Below are 19,657 nucleotides of genomic sequence, written 5' to 3'. Positions count from 1 at the left end.
GACTATTTTGTTTGTTTTTTTTGTTTGTTAAAATTTTTTTTTTAAAATGACCCCCCCCCCAAAAAAAATATGCATAAACTACATTCCCGCCTATTATTATTATTTATTGAATTGTTGTCTCATATTTGTGCATACTTTAGTGGAAACCCGGAAAAATCTAATAGACAATCAAATTTGCCTAAACCCGACTGGAGTTGAGCAACGAGCTTGATAGGGGCCAGTCGAGTAGCTGCCTTTGGTAGTAAAGTCCCTTACCCTTCTCTAAGCCGGTGTGCGCAGAACGACATTATTCTGAAGATATCATATCATGCAGGTGCACGCATGACCCTAAGTCTGTGTGCTGAGGTCAAAATTATGCCTGTGCCTTGAAACCCGGACCAATAATAGTAATAATAGTAAAAGTGATTCTATGAATAGACAGATATTGAGCTTAGCACACTCTGTCAATCCATGTCAGATTGAATTTAGCACAGCCACCTCCATGTTCAATATCAAAACCAGATGCAAATTTTCTCAATCAATTATTTGAGGTTGTGCAGAATAGAAACATGGGAGGGATGGGACTAAGAAAGCTCAAATGATCTAACCTGGTCCATGGAAGCCGGCCATGTGAGTGGGAGCCTGGCTGAAGGATTAGAGTCAGTTCCATGACTGTTGAGCAGCATCTTATAAAGGGCTGTACCAGTCACTTGGGCAGGAAAAAAACACTGGACAATAGCTGAGACTTGGGAACTTTGGTCAGCCCAAGAAATGTCCAAGGGTCCAGCACTGAAGACTAGCAAAATCACAGGAATCCCAGAACCTGGAAAATGGCAAGAAAAAAAATAAATAAAATAAATTTGACCTGATGAAGGTTACAGAAACATACAGAAACAATTACAACAAATGAAAACACTTCAAAATCCATACATTTCAAAATCCATACAGGTCACATGAAAGGAAATAAACCAGAGTGGGAGGAGTTATCAGAACAAAAGTATAAGAAGTGAGATAGTAAAAAGATAATGATGAGGGGGAGGGGCTGAGATATTTTTGAACTCACGAGACATGAAGATTTTTCATGGTCAGTAGTCAGTTTCCATATAGTCAGCTAAAAGTGGCTAATGATAGGACAAGCACAAAAACAATCAGTTTCTATTAATCTGGTATGACTAAAACAAAAGACAGGACATAGGGTTTCCGATTCTGAGTCAATAAACTAGTTTATGGACAATTTTCAGTTTGAGATGGTTTGAATCAAAGGTGGGTGATAAATCACTGAGAACTGATGCAACCAAAAACTTAACTCATTTTGCGTTGTTTTTATCGTAGTGCGACCACATCAAGCAAACTCCATGAAATCAGACAAATTTTAAATTAAATAGATTTTAAAAATATTAAAAATATACATTTAATAATTGAAATTTCTACGTAACAAATTTTAAATTAAATAGATTTTAAAAATATTAAAAATATACATTTAATAATTGAAATTTCTACATAACAAATTTTAAATTAAATATATTTTAAAAATATTAAAAATACAGATTTAATAATTGAAATTTCTACATAACAAATTTTAAATTAAATAGATTTTAAAAATATTAAAAATACAGATTTAATAATTGAAATTTCTACATAACAAATTTTAAATTAAATAGATTTTAAAAATATTAAAAATACAGATTTAATAATTGAAATTTCTACATAACAAATTTTAAATTAAATAGATTTTAAAAATATTAAAAATACAGATTTAATAATTGAAATTTCTACATAACAAATTTTAAATTAAATAGATTTTAAAAATATTAAAAATACAGATTTAATAATTGAAATTTCTACATAACAAATTTTAAATTAAATAGATTTTAAAAATATTAAAAATACAGATTTAATAATTGAAATTTCTACATAACAAATTTTAAATTAAATAGATTTTAAAAATATTAAAAATACAGATTTAATAATTGAAATTTCTACATAACAAATTTTAAATTAAATAGATTTTAAAAATATTAAAAATACAGATTTAATAATTGAAATTTCTACATAACAAATTTTAAATTAAATAGATTTTAAAAATATTAAAAATATACATTTAATAATTGAAATTTCTACATAACAAATTTTAAATTAAATAGATTTTAAAAATATTAAAAATACAGATTTAATAATTGAAATTTCTACATAACAAATTTTAAATTAAATAGATTTTAAAACTATCAAAAATACAGATTTAATAATTGAAATTTCTACATAACAAATTTTAAATTAAATAGATTTTAAAACATTAAAAATACAGATTTAATAATTGAAATTTCTACATAACAAATTTTAAATTAAATAGATTTTAAAAATATTAAAAATATAGATTTAATAATTGAAATTTCTACATAACAAATTTTAAATTAAATAGATTTTAAAACTATTAAAAATACAGATTTAATAATTGAAATTTCTACATAACAAATTTTAAATTAAATAGATTTTAAAACATTAAAAATACAGATTTAATAATTGAAATTTCTACGTAACAAATTTTAAATTAAATAGATTTTAAAAATATTAAAAATATAGATTTAATAATTGAAATTTCTACATAACATTCCATGTCTATTGCTTAGGGAGATTTGGTATTTGTGTAGAGTTGAAACTATACATTTACTTCTATTAATGGCACAAATCCCCCCCTCCCACATACACACGAAAAAAACAAAAATATGAGAATAAAAAAAATATTGATCGTATACATACCCACTATGGAAAGAGAATATTAAACATTAGAATAATACTAGGCGCAGTGCCATTATTATTAATTGTTGAGGCATTTTTTTATAGTTTCAACATACATTATTAAAGAAGAAAAATGTTTAATAAAATTATATACCCATAAACATCTTTTTAAAGATAGTATTGTACATCAAAAATTACGTAAATTGATCAGGTAGTTTTATTTTTAAAACGAAACAAAAAAAAAAAATTATGGCTAAAGCTGTGATGAGGACATGGTTTGTTTACTTTCCAAACTGTCATAGTATGCTCTGCTTTACTCAAAAGAAATAATTGCTTTCTTTGATTCAAGGGAAATAACTCTGCCTTCTTTGATTCAAGGGAAATGACTATTATTTTCATTTTTCTACATAAATACAGTAAATTGAAAACAACTGAAGAACGAACCAATTAAATTTACTTACCATATTTTACAGCATCTTGAAGCAACTGGAGTTGTTTTCCAGGAAGATTAAGATCTTTACGATCGTTGCCCTCTTTTTCAATTTCTTTACCTTTTTCGGAGAAAAAAAAAAGAAGTCAATTAATATTTTAGAAGGTCGAGTTAGGAAAATCTCAGGTATGGGCAGAAATGATGGAAAAATATAGGGGGACATAGTTTTGAAAGCTGGATTATCATAATTCTTTTGTAGGTTTCCGACTAGTTTTTGATTGTATTCAAAAGATTAAAGCCTAAAGTTAATTCCAAAAAGAAAAAAAAAATACTTTTACGCGTGAAAAAAAAAAGTTATAATGAAAAATGTTTTCACGACTGATATTTCCAGCTAAATTTCGAAGTTGAATAAATTCATTGTAAAAATCCTTTGTAAGATTAATATTAGTTTTCTGTGTCTATTTAAAAGATAATTAGTAAAGTAACATTTAAGATATTGAATTAAATAAAAAAAAAAAAAACACCTTGTTTGTACAAAAAATAGCTTAATAGCTCCCAAAAGTGAGAGACTCTCTCCATCGCAGAATCACAACGAATGGAAGTTTTGTAAACGTGTATTATATGGAAGCCCAAATGTCAGACAGTTTAAAGGCTGTCTGAAAATGACGTCAGGTAGTTAAAAGGAGGTAGGGGGTATTGGTTTTCTCCCTCCCACTCCACCCCACCCCAGTTGTGCATCCGTACATTCCTATTGTGAACGTTTGTATCATTTTTACCATTTTTTAATTTAATTATTTTTCTATGTTCCTGCTTTTAAATTTAAAAACCAAATATTTATTTTTCAAAATTATATAAAAATTATGTTACGTTGAAATTTTCACATTCATTCAAGCAAGGAATATATTAGAATCTTACATATAAAAATTACACAAAACATATAATTTAAAAAAAAAAAATCTAGAAATATTTTTTCTAATTATAATTTTTTTGTATGAAAATATTTAATAAACAATGCTTAATTCAAGGATAATATCGGTAGTTAAAGAAATTAATTTTTCTTTGAGTTATATAAAATTTATTAATATGGATTTCAGGGGCTTTTTTCGTAATGTTCCTGTAAAAATAAAAAATTTTTTAGTTGTTACAAATTACAATGTTTTATTTTCATAAAAAAGCAAAAATAAATTACTTTATTTTTTTTTTTTTACTACAAAAAACCATAACTTTAGTAAAGGTATTATTTGTTTAATCAAAATAATACATTTCCACTAAGATTTAACTAAAAAAATATTTAAACTAAATTTTTAAAAAAATATTTGAATAAAATATTTTTTTAAATTATTCACATCATTTTTTAAACATTTAAATAAATTATTTCTTTAATACTCTAAAAATTATTTTTAAAATATTTCAAATTATTTTTTTAATATTAAAAAATTTATTTTCAAAAGCTTCAAAAAAATTATTTTCAAAATCTTCAAAAAAAAAGCATTTTCAAAATCTTCAAAAAAAATTATTTTCAAAATCTTTAAAAAAAAGTATTTTCAAAATCTTAAAAAAAAATTATTTTCAAAATCTTAAAAAAAAGTATTTTCAAAATATTCGAAAATGTATTTTCAAAATATTCGAAAATGTATTTTCAAAATATTTAAAAAAATTATTTTACAAAATCTTAAAAAAATTATTTTCAAAATCTTCAAAAAATTATTTTCAAAATCTTCAAAAACATTTTTTAAATATTCAAAAAAAATATTTTAAATATTAAAAAAGAATTTTTTTTAAATATTCAAATTAATTAATGTTAAAAATATTCAAATTAATTATTTATTTAAATATTCAAATTAATTATTTTTTAAATTTTCAAATTATTCTTTTTAATATTCAGCTTATTTTTTTTAAATATTCAAATTAATTACTTTTTAAATATTCAAAATATTTTTTTAATATTCAAATTAATTTTTTTAAATATTTAAATTAATTATTTTTAAAATTTTATGCTAGACAAAATTATAAAGACACAAACGGTTTTTATCAAATTTGCACTTGACCCTTGCTGATAATTTTTTTTTTTTATTAATAAATTAATTTTCAAAACATGTTATGGTCTTTTTTTTTTTTTTTTTCAGGTATACGCTCTGCTTAAACCATGCCAAATGGACCCCAAGCACACTAGTTTTTCCATGTAATAGAAATTAGTGGACAAGCACAGCTCATTTCCATCCCCACCTTCCTCAGCATAACCTTTATGGACCATGTCTACTTTCACAAAAATCAAGTCCCCAGCCCAATTCTAACCCTGATGTAAATTTACATAACCTCAACCGGCATTTCTGTGTGACCATAAATATGGAAATGTTATGCTTTATTTGAATTTCAACAATCATCAAAAATATGTTTGACATACACAGCAAATCTTAAAATCTAATTTAAAAAACTCAGTATGTTTGTCTGTCTGTTTCTATATTTTCAAACTATCTCTTCCAGAACTAAAAGTTGCAGAGCCTCAAATAATTGGATTTTTTATGAATTGTTCTTTTATGGGTTTTTAGCCGGTCAAAATAGTTTTTAGGGAGTAAAAAGGGGTCAAAATTGAAATAATCGTTATACATTTTGTACATTCATCTTAAGTTTATTTTTAATCAGTTCATATGTGTGTCATATTGGTACAGTGGTAACATCACCAGCTTTGAATGATACAGTTTTGCTTTCAGTTTCAATTCTAGCTGATGGCACCCAAATACTTTTTTTTACTTTAAAATCACCATTATTATAATATATACGAAATCTGGACAAATTAAAATATTATATTTAAACGTATTTTATGACCTGACAAAGTCCCCCTCTCTCCCAGCTAGTTCTATGGAAATTGCTGCATTTAGATAAAATAAAAAGGTTTAAAAGAAAGCAGCTTTCTCACTATGGTCTTGTTTTAAAGGTACAGAAAATGACGTAATATCAGAAGAATAGATAACAGAAAAATCCAAATGATACAAAAAAAAAAAAATTGATTGAATCCAGAAAGTTCAAAAAGTACCTAGAAATGTATCTAAAACAAAAAGCCTGCAATTACACTGACATTTTCTGAGGTTTTAAATACACTAGCATCCTAAAAAAATCTGGTGAACAAACGTAATTATATTTACTAGTGAGACCTGTGGAAATTTCACAGCAGTATCTTTCTTACTGCTGGGTATTCTGTGGATGTTAAGCATGAATGGAGCCCCCACGATATTATTGTACCCCTTTTTTTAAAACTGTAAAAGTATTTATCTAAGTAATTTAGTTAATGTAGTGTCAGAATATATCTGATTAATACGGTTCATCTCCAGGAGTCTGTAACATATTTCCACTGCATGGACGCCCAGCGCAAATGGAAACTCCACAGTATCATTATATGATCTTTACACAGAACTGATAATACTCCAGAAGACTAAGAAGTTATATTTTAGTTTCACATACAGCCCAAAAGTAACAGTTTTTTTTATTTCAATTCTTTTTTTGACAATGTGTCTTCAGTGATCAGGAGATCAAGAAGGAGGATAGAAAGTGATAACATATCATAAACATCAACTTAGCATATCCCTATACTAATTTAATATTTGTAGTATTACCTTCTATCCTCCTTTTTAATAAATAGGATTTCCCGATCGAATAATTTATAATCTGAAAACCATGATACACGTACGTACATACATACATTAAAGGTACTATAGTATTAATATAAAGATTATAGAGATGTGAAAAGCCAATCACGGATTCAAATATGAATTTCACAAACTAAGGTGGGCATGCAGTTTTGAATTCAAAAAGAGGACATAGCTTACCAGTGCCCAAGCAAACAATAATGAGTTGCGTCCCTTGAACAGCATTTTTTATTTCCTTGTATTTGTAGTCAATGCATTTATTATCTTTACAACCGGGTGCATAATTTGAATGGTCACCCAAAGCTGAAAGTGCATCCAAAGGGGTCACTGCATATCTTGCATCAATCGTCGGACTGTAGTCTCCATACATTTGTACTGTGTTGTTAGCCATGGGACCAACGATCTAAAAAAAAATTAAAAAAAAAAAAATTATACTCAAATGTTTAACTTTTTTACATTAAAAAAAAACAAAAAAAAACTGTTATAGGAACCTTCTTCTATGTTTCTGAATTTTTAAGATAAACATTGATAATTTGGATTATTCAGAGTACTACTTTAATCTTGAGTGTTATTTTCACCACGTTTTGGCCGATATAACCCCCCAACCTTCTTTTGGTGTATCATATCGATCTCATGAATCTATCTGTTGAACTCAAGAATCTGTATGGAATTTCGAACAGGGGCCCTTTATTTAATTCAAGAGGGTAGCATGTTCTTGTTCCATCAGCCATGACTGCGTAGAAGTCTTAAGTATTTTACAATTGTATTCTTAATACCATCCGCACTGAGGATTGAACCTTCAACCTCTAGAAGAGTTTCACTTTGAACTGAATTTTACTTAGTATTTTATCTGTTATGCCACAGGTTTCTTGCATTCGACAAGATACACTTAAAGAAGGTTAGAGATTAGACTGAAACATTGAAAGAACAACATTCAAAGTGAGAGTAGTAATCGAAAAACCCAAATAATACAAACTTTCTTCTTGTACTGAATTCTGAATAGATGCCTGGGTCACAGTCCATTCCTGGGATGAAGAAATTCAAATTGATGATTTCAAGTCACTACTATTGTATACACATCAAAACAAATGTCTCTGACAAAGGGGAAAGAACTGCTGTTTTCTAGGTCAGCTGTTGTTTTGAGTGGGTGACATGAAGAGATTTTCAATCTTTTTATAGTATTCAGTCGTCATCATTTAACTGTAAATCTATCTAATGTCATCCTTGAGTAAAATTTTAGCCTTGATAAGTTGTGACTTAAAGCTGCTACTATCTTATGCCTAAATAAACAGGAATTAATTATGTCTAAATAAGAATAGTTATTTGTTTTGTTTCTTTCCTAAGCCTTTCTAGAAATCTCTATATAAGATTTTGCTTGTTCCTTCCTTAGTTAGTCCGTACGTTACACTTTTGAAAAAAAAAAAAAATAAATGGCCAAATACAATTTTTGAAGGCCAAATTGCTTCAAAAAAGGCTATGTTTTCACAAAAATTAGCTTTAAAAATGCTGTTCTGCTAACGCTGGACAAGAATATCAGAATGACTTCCTTTTGATGTAGCCTCGTTTTCTAACATCATTATGATATATGATTGCTGTGACAGTGTGAGAAAGGAACTCTTAATAATTTCATCCTACTGTAATGGAAATTTTATAATTTATTTCAGAGGATAGCTCTTTAAGAACCTGTTCATGTTGGACTTGAAAACGACCATGTCATAGTCAGCCGGGAAGCAGCTCTGTGATATTATGTTCCACAGGCGAGCAGTTCTAGGAAAAAAACTCTGCTCATGGAATTTTCGCTTCGATTTAGGCACAGATAGAGAGTAAAGGGAAATTGCTGATAGTTGTAACAGCTAGTTGAGTGTTTGTTGTGAAAACTTAGCAGAGGTGAGGGAGCATAAAATTAAGTTCAGTCGAGTTATGTGAAAATAACGGTAGAGCAGAGAGAAGCTCACAATGTTTCTTCTCGAAAACAGAGGCTGCAGAGAGAAGAAAAGGATAAATTTGTTGATTAAATTTATTTCTCATCCTGTGGAATTTCCACAGGCCCCGCTAGTATAGTATATAATGGTGTCAGAAGTCAACAATCCCCCCCCATTTTTTTTTTTTTTTTTTTTTTACACTCACATTCACCCCGAGCAAGGCATATTACCACTTGAATGTAAGGGGCTACCATTTGGGACTATGCCTAGGAAAGATTAACAAGAAGTTGGTTTACATTACATTTAAACTTCTGCATATCAGTACAGTCAGGGAAACAGGTAGCAGGAAGGGAATTCTAAAGTCTAGCTGTTCGAGGGAAGAAACTATTAGAGTAGAAAGCTTTCTAGCATTTAGGGACCTCAACAGTGAAGGGGTGTGATTTTGTTGCTAAGCGGGTTTGTCGGGGACCTACTAGATTGAAGACTCGTTTTGGGACCCTTTTCTCTAAAAGAAGAAAAAAAAGAATTTATTTAAATAATAAAACATCAAAAAACAGGAGTATGGGAGAGTGAGTTTAAGTACAAAAGTGTACAGCTTACAGCAATTTTGGAGAACTTTCTCTTGAGAGGTAGAATATCATGTTGGTTCTTCAACAAGACGAACGTCTGAAGGGCAGCTTTCAATGCTAGTCGCCGATGAGCCGGACTCTGTACAACGGACATGTTTAGCGAGGAATACGGATTCATGTGTGGAGGGTCGAATTCACCAAGCTTCATCCTTGTATAAAATAGCGGCTTCACACTTTCACGGATTGTCGCTTCGGTTACAAGTCCTTTGGCTAAGGCATCATCTAAAGATCAAATATGTTTCGTAAGACAAGAGGCAGATAAGAGGAAGCATTCTAGAAAAGTCCATTGTTAAATTTACACATATGTACATACAAGAGTTGGTGTGAATTTTGCATCAATTCTCAAACACCTATAAAATTTGAAAAAAAATATATATATATATATACCAAAATGTTTGTTTCATTTATTTTATTTATAGTTATTTTTATCCTGAATTAATTGGTTAATTTTTTTCAGATTGTGCATATTAATAAGAATTTTTAACAATCTGATAATGTAAAACAATTACAACCACATAACTTTCTATTATATAACTGAAAGTCATAATTTTGTCTCTCCGAGTTTGATAAACTACACAAAACTACACAAGATACAATTAGAAAACTTCCATAATCGCTTTAAATGTGATCGTAACTTGGTTATGGCAGAAACACATATGCAATAACGTTCAGCAAAGGAGTTGGACAAAATAATAAAAAATCTCTTGGTGAACAGTTTTTGTTGAAACAGGATTATCCAGATGATACTCAGCTGAAATTTTTGGTGCCATGATTTTTGTACTCTTTCTTCACATTACAAGGGCTCTACAATCTTTTTCAGACAGCTTTAGCTTTTGTTCAGAACTTTGTTCAAAGAAGCATGTTTTCCCATCTTCTCATAGGCTGTCATCACTTTTCAGATTGTTCATTGTAGTACGGCAACCATCTCAGCCATTTCCATTATACTAGCAATTTCTGTTACACTAGCACCTACCATGCAGGCACCAACAATCTGTCCTGTTTGAAAATCTGATAGATCAGTCATTTTAATTGTTCTTACTAATATGCACTATCTGAAATAAAAAAAAAATACATAAATTTAGTCAATTAATTCAAGACAAACATATATATTAATAAAAATAATGAAACTAGCATTTTGGTAAGCTTTTTCAATTTTTATTTGTATACGCGTTTTAAAATTGATGCAAAATTCGCACAGTGCTCCCATTATTTTGTCCAACCTCTATACATATGTAGTATAATGGATTCATTTGAAGCCTATAAAATGCAGTAGTTTTGTAAAAAAAAAAAAAAAGTTTATTTTTTTGGTTTAAAAATGAACGACACAGGTAAGGAAGACTTTTTTTTAATATAACAGAATAGGTTAGCCATATTAATCTGAAACAAAAGAAAATAGATCTGATATCTGGAACGTTTTTGTTCTTACTTTTTATGGGAGGTGGTGTTTTACCAACACTGCTGGGGAGCCAAAATGTAATATAGTATTTTGTTTTTAAATTCCTGACACAGTGTTTCATGATAAACAACTGATGATTCCTAAAATAATATTACGACTAGTGTAAATTCTTGGAAACAAACTATTGCAGTGATTGCAAAGCATTAATTGACCTACAAACAAAATAGTTTTCTAATCAAGTAATTTTGAGGAAAAGAGCTTTAATTAAAATTTTTAAAAAAACTTTTAATCACAAGTACTTCATTAGAAAACTGTTTTGCTTATAAGTCAATTAATCTCTGATGAGCTATGGTGATTTGTAATGTGTTTTTGTTATTTATTTCCTATAATAAAATATATATATATTAATGAAATCAAAGTGATGTAGTGTTTACCTGATATACACAATGGTAAACTTCAAACTAATATAAATAACAATATTTATATATAGAAAATTTTAATATATATATATATATATTAAATTTTTCTATATATAAATACTGTATATATATATATATCCCGGGAAGTTCGTCGATTTCGATGATGGTGCGAACATATATATAATATATATATATATGAGAGAAAGAGAAATGTAACATTTCCTTATTTGTTATCTAGATCCCTCTCTTCTCTTCTGATGAGAAGCATTAGGCTTCGAAATATCTAGGTATAAAGAGCATTTATATCCACCCTCCTCCCATGGATGTATCTCCCTTATTGATTTGATAAATAAATTTATATGTACCAGTATATATTTTTGTATTGTCAATCTTTTTCGTTCTCTGATGAGTCGTGGACAACAAAACATGTGTCAGTGGATAATTATATTTTAAAAATAATATATATGCCGCTCCCCATTAAAAGGGGGTACCATATTGGTCAATGGGAAAATTATTCCCAACAAGCATTTAGGTAAAAATGCATTCCGTATAAATACTTGAATTCATTCAAGAAAGTATCGCTAACAAAAACAAATAAAAACATTATATATATATATATATATATATATATATATATAATTTATTCTGGGTTACACCAGCATGTTGGAAATTGTGATTTTGCTGGTAGGTTGGTTTGTGCAAAAAAGCGTACAAAAGGGTTAAAGTTAATGTCAAACACTGTAGCTAGAGTTGACAGTGTCATCCGAGATGTTATTTGGTTCGTGTGAAAGAAAGCGTGGAAGAAAAGAAAGAGAGAGAATATGAATGAAAAAGAGAGAAAGATATCTTTTCGTTCGCACGCAAGTGCAGTTTGCCTTCCTATTTAGGACGAAACAGACACAAGTCTAGCTTTTGATTTTGGACAAGATACATGTGTCGAGGGATGCAGAATGTGTCGAAGAAAGAAATGCAAGAAAGTTTAAGTCAACAATGCAATGCTCCCCCCTCCGTTCACTCATAGACGAATAAACGAATCCATGCCAGAAAACTGGTGTCATGTTTTCGTCAGACGTTCCTTTCCACCATCGACAGGAAGAATCGCATCTCCAAAGTCAAAGAAAAGTCCAAGATAACAGAAAAAATTTATGGTAACTGTATTGAAATATATATATACACACTAGAGTTGACGCGACCACACCCATAGACATACATACATAGACAGATGACCACGGCTGTGCACACACATGCATAGATAAACATGTAATAAGAGACACACATACTAATAAGATATAATCAAACAGACAAAAATCTCTTCCCCTTAACTATATATATATATATATATATATACAGAAATAAAAAGGAACAAACCGTATTATGTGTTCATCAACATTACGTCTTTATTTCGAGACTTCTCTGGATAAAGACGAAACGTTGATGAACACATAATACGGTTTGTTCCTTTTTATTTCTGTATTTTGTCGGAATACTATTTCCATTATTTTCATCATATATATATATATATATATATATATATATATATATATATATATATATATATATATATATTAGTGTGATACTCAACTCCTGAAAGATAGCATAAAATATTGAAATTGTAAGTGAATACGTTATTCAGACGGCTACCAATCAAACAAAAATGTTTATATTTTTTGTTTACTTAAATGTTTGGCATAGGAATACAAAATGAAAAATCTATTTTACCTCTAAAATACTTTGATTGTCTAAACAAATGAAAAATATTCTTATTTAGGTAGAAATACATTCGTAAACAATTATCAAATATTTTATATCCATTGTCTTCATTGAAGTAAAACATCTAGAAAATATTCAAGTGCAAATGATAAAAATGTCAGAACATTTGTTTCTAATGTTATTTTTATGTGCGTTTCATCTTGAGTAATGAGTTTAATAGTTCAAAAACTTTCGACATCAATAAGGACATTTGATCAAAGCTACCGACTCCAAATACGCAGTTAATTTGGCTCTTAAATCAATCATTACACTGTGATGCTCCGGCACATATGTATACAACTTTGCTGAGTGTGTTAGGATGATTAATCAGAATCAGGAATTGAAAAAAATTGGAACTTTGGGGATATCTGAATCGGAAATATTTTCTGATACCAAAAATGATTCCTTTAATCTTGTCTAAAACTTAATTTTCCACGGCTTATATTAATGATGAAATGATATTTATTGATTTTACACTACCAGTATAATTAAAATCTATGAACCATTCCAAAAGTGTATGTTTTATGTTTGTGGAAAGGATATATATATGTATATAATACATAGGTTTTTATGGTAATCTGAGGGGGGTGGGGGGTGTAGAAATCTACAACTACGTATAAAGAGATTTTAAAAGAATCGGAATCAATAATTGTATCAGAATTGTTCCATCAGTAATACATATATAGTGCATACCTATGTATATTTCTGTTGTAAGGCATTATTGTAAGAAACGAACAAAAATACTTCCAATATGGCAGCTTAAAACATCTCCCCCTCGTGTGCTTCGATTTCAATTTATTTCGAGAATGGGCGCTTACAAAAATAATGATATTTACTAGTGATGGGACGATTCTAATATTTTTTCCAATTCCAATACAAATCATAGATTCCATACTAAATTCCCAATTCTGATACAATTACTGATTCTGATTCTTTATAAATCCGTAAATATTTAACAATAAAGTTGTTATTTATTCCCGATTACCGTAAAAACACGTTAAATGTGCATATATTTTCTCAAACATAAGAATACACTTGTGTGTGTGTGGGTTAGGGGATCTTTATTTTTAATTTAAAAATCCATAAATATTTATTTTATTTATTTTTTTTTTTTTTACATGGGGGTCACCACTTATCAAGGCCCGGATGCTGATCAGGGTTATTGCATGTACAGTAATCAATGAGATAGTATTGTTTTCTTTTGTTTTTTGTTTTTTTTACAAGGTGGTCACCACTTATCAAGGCCCGGAAGCCACTCAGGGATAAGGGTTATTGTAAGTACAGTACGTTAGTGTGGATATTTAAAGTGTCTACTTAAGGGGGCGGTTCATCAGGAATTTGTTTACATTGGACTTGAAGACATCCAAGTTGTAGTCAGGAGGGAAGCAGGCAGACGGAACAGAGTTCCACAGGCGTGCAGTTCTAAGAAAGAAGCTTTGTTCGTGGAATTTACGTTTTGATTTAGGCATAGATAATTCAGCTAGAGGATTCAGCTAGACAGGTGTTTTTTGTAACAGATTGGCAAGGGGGGACCAGAGATTGGAGTTCAGACGAGCACCTGCCATGGAAATAACGATAAAATAAAGATAGGCTTGCAACGTCTCTTCTGTGGGAGAGAGGTTGCAAGGAGGAGAAAAGGGTATCCCCCACTAAGCCACAAATCTATTTTGTACTCTGTCAAGGCAGGATAGGCTGTTTTTAGCAGCTCCTGCCCAGATATGGCAGCAGTATTCCATCCTTGGACGTACTTGGCTTTTATATAGATAGAGAATTGCATCAGTAGTGAGATATCTTCTGGAGCGGTAGAAGGATCCCACCATCTTTCCAGCGACCTTGGCAACAGACTTGATGTACGTGTTCCATTTCAGATCAGGAGTGAAGGTCAAGCCCAGAAGCTTGTCAAAACATGGGGCTTCTTCTAGACGAGAGCCATCCATTTGAATTGATGCCAGATGGGGATCAGAGCGTTGATGATGTAAAGATAGGAGTTTGGTTTTAGATGCATTAAAGGTAACCAGCCATGTCTTCCCACACTGAACCACTCGTTCGAGATCAGAGGAGAGAGAATCAGAGAGAGCTTTGTTATTTACGGCCTTTGATGTGTTGCTGAAGATGATCGTGTCATCAGCATAGATGTCAACGAATGATTTAAGTATGTGTTTAGGGAGATCATTGATGTAGATCAGGAAGAGAGTTGGGCCCAGGATGAACCCTTGAGGGACTCCAACATTAATACTGCAGGCCTCTGATTTTTGTCCATCAACCACTATTTTTATGAGCCTATCAGAGAGAAATGATTTAATGATAGAGAGAATATTTCCAGTTATACCGTAGCTGGAAATCTTGTGACGTAGGCCTTTATGCCATACTTTGTCAAAGGCCTTTGATATGTCAAGAGCAATTGCCCTGGAAATGAAGCCTTTGTCAAGAGATTCACTAATCCTATGAGATATAACTGTTAGCACATCTGCGGTAGATCTTGCAGAACGGAAACCATATTGTGTATCACTAAGAAGGTTATTTCTGCTGAGGTGGTTGACTATTTCTCTATTTAGTATGGATTCCAGCAACTTACTCATGACACACAGGAGACTTATTGGTCTGTACTGAGAGGGAGAGGACTTTTCACCTGAATTCTTAAATACACGGCATACTGATGAGGTTTTCCAAGGTGTTGGAAAGCACTTCTCCTTAAGGCAACGCTTAAACAGTTTTGTAAGTATGGGGGTAAGTTCTGGTTGGAGCTTTTTTAACACTATAACTGGAATGCCGTCAGGGCCAGTTGCTTTACTGGAATCAAGATTCTTGATTAGCTTGGCGACCTCACGCACAGATATTTGTATGTTGCATAGCATGTTCTGTGTTATAGGAGGAAATACAGGGAGTTGATGGCCATTGTTGCATAGGGTAGAATTAGCTGCAAAGTTCTTGGCAAATAGTCTGGCCTTGTCTGATGCTGACGAGATGACCTCAGGTCCATTGATGATAGTTGGGATAGAACGCACGCTTCTGTTCAAAATCCTGTTTGCTTTTTGCCAGAACTGGTGGGAACCAAGCCGCTGCTCAGCTACTTTGGATTTAACAGACTGAGCATATAGCTCTCTTGCATTTTACAGTGTTTGCTGGCAGTCCTGAAAGCAGCTTTAGTCTCAGTACATCTATTACGTTGGTAGCTATGGAAAAAGTCATTTCTGTGCGCGATGGCAGCAGCACATTCAGGGGAGAACCATAGCTGGCTGTTAGGTTTTTGTTGGAATTTTTTGGATGGTATGAATCGGTCTATGCCTACAATTAACCATTTGGTTAGGTCTGATACTATAGAGGACACATCCTTTTTAAACATGGAATGCAGATGTAGGTCAGATATGAATGTGCGGAAGCTATCCCAGTCAGCCATAGAGTATCGATATACAGTATGGTGGAGAGGTACGTCTGAAGACATTACATTTCATTTTTATCTTAACTGCTACAACAGAGTGGTCAGAGGATCCCAGAGGAGATAGAACGGAACATGAACACAGCTCAGGGGAAGTTGTGAGGAAAAGGTCTAGAAGGCTTGCATACTGACCGGACCGGGTGTATCAGGCACACAGGTGGGTTCGTGAACAATCGGAGTGAGGTCATAGACAATGGGAAAATCATGACAAAACCTCCCCTCGTCATCGGTTTTGAGTGGGTTAGCCATTCCACATTATGGACATTGAAGTCACCGCAAATGTGAATGTTAGCCGAAGGATGAGCAGACAGGATGTGGTCAATTTTCTCAGATATGCTCTTAAAGATAGTAACCCCACTGTTGTGGGGGCGATAGAGGGCAAATATAAATGCAGTGGTGTAAGCTAGTGCAACCCGGAAGCACATATAAGGTAAATTAGGGTCTTTTCTGGAGATATCCCTACCACATGGAAAACCATCTTTGATGTAGGCACATATTCCATGCCCATGGCGATCTTGGGGGTCAGATTTAAATGTTGTTAGAGTATCCTTAAATTATGAATTCCTCTAGAGAAGTGGTTGGCCCTATGCCAGTTTCACTTAGAAAGAATATGCCTGGATTGCGTCTCCTGTAATTGTGTTTCAACCTCTGGAAGGTTGGAATGTAGACCCCTGATGTTGGAGAAGGAGACCTGGTAGTAGGGGTCTACATTGAAGAATGGGGTTCTAGGTTTATTCGTGTTTCTTTTTTGGAGATTTGTCATGATTGTTGAGGTTTTGAGGTTTGTGGAGCAGGTCGGTAGACTTGGTTGGAGCAGGACAGAGAGGGAAAAAAAGAGAGAAAAAGACAAGAAATTTTTTTTTGTAGCACATAAGGTAAAGCCGTAACAATTACCCACTAGTATGGCATTGAGAGGCCCTACCAGAAACTACTCTATGGTCCAGAATCTATTCACCAAATGGCAGTACAGCAGCCCCAGTACTTTGCACCTGCTGTTAGGACAGCCTCCTTAGTGGTTAATCCAAGGTTCGGGTCTCTGACTATCAGGCAGGTAACGTCAGCCCAGATGAAACGTTTACCTCCAACACCCTTACTAGTGACATGACCACAAGGACAGACATAGAAACAGAAGTTTTCCGACATCTCAGGCTACTCTTTAAAAAGTATTACCGACCTGGAAAGCAGCTTTTTCTTCACCCTTTGTCAGAAAAATCATTCATTGGAAATGAGGACTGAAGGACAAAAAAGGAGAAGCGAGAGCTACTGGAGCTGCTGATAACACATCCACATGCATTATCTACTCTCCATATTATTTTATGATTACTATTAGCAATGGAAGACTTTGCTTTAAACAAAATCAAATAAAAAAAAAAAAATCAATTAAAATGAGTCGTTTTTGTTATCAGAAAATAGTAACAATCGTTTTCCAATTCCGATACCCCCAAAAGTTCCGATTTTTTTGTCCCAACACTAATATTTATATCTAGAAACAAAGACAGGTTTAAGATTTCTAAATTCATATAAGAGGCCCAGTCATGGCTGATGGAATGAGAATGTGCTGCCCTCATTGATTGAATGATGGATTCCATCTGAAATTCCATGAAGATTCCTGAGTTTGAAAATATACACCTCAAGAAGGGTTAGATCGACCGAAACATTGCGCAAATGGCATTCAAGATTACAACAACAATAATCGAAATAATATGGAAAATACTTATTTTAAATCACTCTAATTCACCATTTTGTTTATTAATTCATCTGGGATTTTAACTTTAGAAGTATGGTTAACATCTATGTATTTAACAATATATTAACCATGTTTTCTTAAATAATATATATATATCAGATAAATTTAATAAACAAAATGAAGAGTTCTAGTAATTTGTAATGAAAATGTTTTTCTTATTTCCTATAATAATATAGTATATAGTAAAACCTGTGAAAATTCCGCGGTAAAAGAAAAATTTTAACAACAAATTATAAATAAAATGAATAAAAAAAATAAAAACAAATAATGACAAATTTAAAACAATTTTTTTAGCGAATTCTTTTTTTAACCAATTCATTCTTTTTAGCTTTAAAGCTAAAAAGAATGGATTTAAATTCAGATTTTTTTCAATGAAAATTTTACACACGACATTGTTTTTTTTCTGAATAATTTTTAATATAAATTAAAAAGGAACAGATGTTAATTCACTTGCACATTTTTTTTTAAATTTTAAAAGGAAGCTATAATTAAAAAAAAAACTTAGTCTCCTCTCAACATGATTGTTTTTAAATTCTAAATCAAAATAGCCTATTTGAAGCTGTAAACAGACAGCCATGTTTTTGTTTTTTTTAAGTTTTGCAGAGGTAATGGTTTTAATGATTCTTAACTGATTCAGAGTGACTATAAAGGAAGGCAATTCGTTTCTCATTTATTATGTTTGTGATGATGATGTTTTTTTTGTGTTAAAGCATTGTAATGCAACATGATTTTGGTTTTATTTCAACAATTTCAATTAAATTAATATTTGGAAGAAGATAATGTATTTTTTATGGTGTTCTTATCTACTATTTATAAGTTCACATGTTCAACAGAAAATTCCCCAAGTTCATAAGTTGCACAGAAAGATGGTCGGAAATATATCGGACAAAATAAGGACTTTAACAATTATCTGGATAATCTCGTTTCAACAAAACTGGTTTGTCGAGAGCTTCAAAAGACTAGATTTCACGGTAGAGCTGCCATGAGAAAATCACAGCTTTTGATTATTACCCATTGTTTGTCCAACTTACCTACCACTTTTATCATTAAAGTCACTATTTAATGTCTTGCATGTCAGAATCAATTAAAATAGCTGTTTATATCCTGAAAAGGAATCAAGAAGAGACAATGAATCGTCTGCTGCAAATCACTGATCAGTTGAGCAAGGGAAAGATCCAACATTACTTGGGATTGAATGAAAAACTATGTCCTCCTGTCCCCAGCCGATACTTTATTGCTTATTTTATTGTTATTTTTACCTTTTATGATACACAGTTTTTGTAATCAACTTTTGACTCAAATATGCACTCTGCATTGATTGGGAGGATGTCCCTTTAAAAAGGTTAAAATCAAAATATAATGATTTTCAACCTTATGTGTAGAATCCTTATTTCAGTTGTGATCAAAATACGTGACATGAATTCTAGAAAATGTTAAAACTTTAAGTCTCAAACTGAACAGGTCTTAAGAAATTTAGATTCTGCGTATCTTACTTAATTTCGAAAGATTACGGATCAAATTGAATACAACTATGAAATATTTACATTTTGAAGTAGGAGATTATGGACAT

The 19,657-nt window shown here is 31.2% G+C and overlaps 1 protein-coding gene across 1 annotated transcript in view; it reads right to left on the bottom strand.

Moving 5' to 3' along the window:
- LOC145286195 (uncharacterized) overlaps positions 1 to 19,657 on the bottom strand; it is an 80,814-nt gene that overhangs the window by 9,724 nt on the left and 51,433 nt on the right. Inside the window, exons 6-9 of the mRNA XM_080134992.1 lie at positions 9,312 to 9,562; positions 6,970 to 7,192; positions 3,177 to 3,266; positions 588 to 802 (exon numbers count right to left, since the gene is read on the bottom strand). Coding sequence (XP_079991118.1) covers positions 588 to 802; positions 3,177 to 3,266; positions 6,970 to 7,192; positions 9,312 to 9,562 — 779 coding nt within the window. The remainder of the gene's footprint in view (positions 1 to 587; positions 803 to 3,176; positions 3,267 to 6,969; positions 7,193 to 9,311; positions 9,563 to 19,657) is intronic.

This window comes from Euprymna scolopes, chromosome 10 (assembly GCF_053919585.1).
Source record: "Euprymna scolopes isolate OS-2025 chromosome 10, ASM5391958v1, whole genome shotgun sequence".
NCBI classification, from domain to species: Eukaryota; Metazoa; Mollusca; class Cephalopoda; order Sepiida; family Sepiolidae; genus Euprymna; species Euprymna scolopes.
The sequence above is the reverse complement of the archived record's forward strand: the minus strand, read 5'-3'. Positions and strand labels throughout refer to the sequence as shown.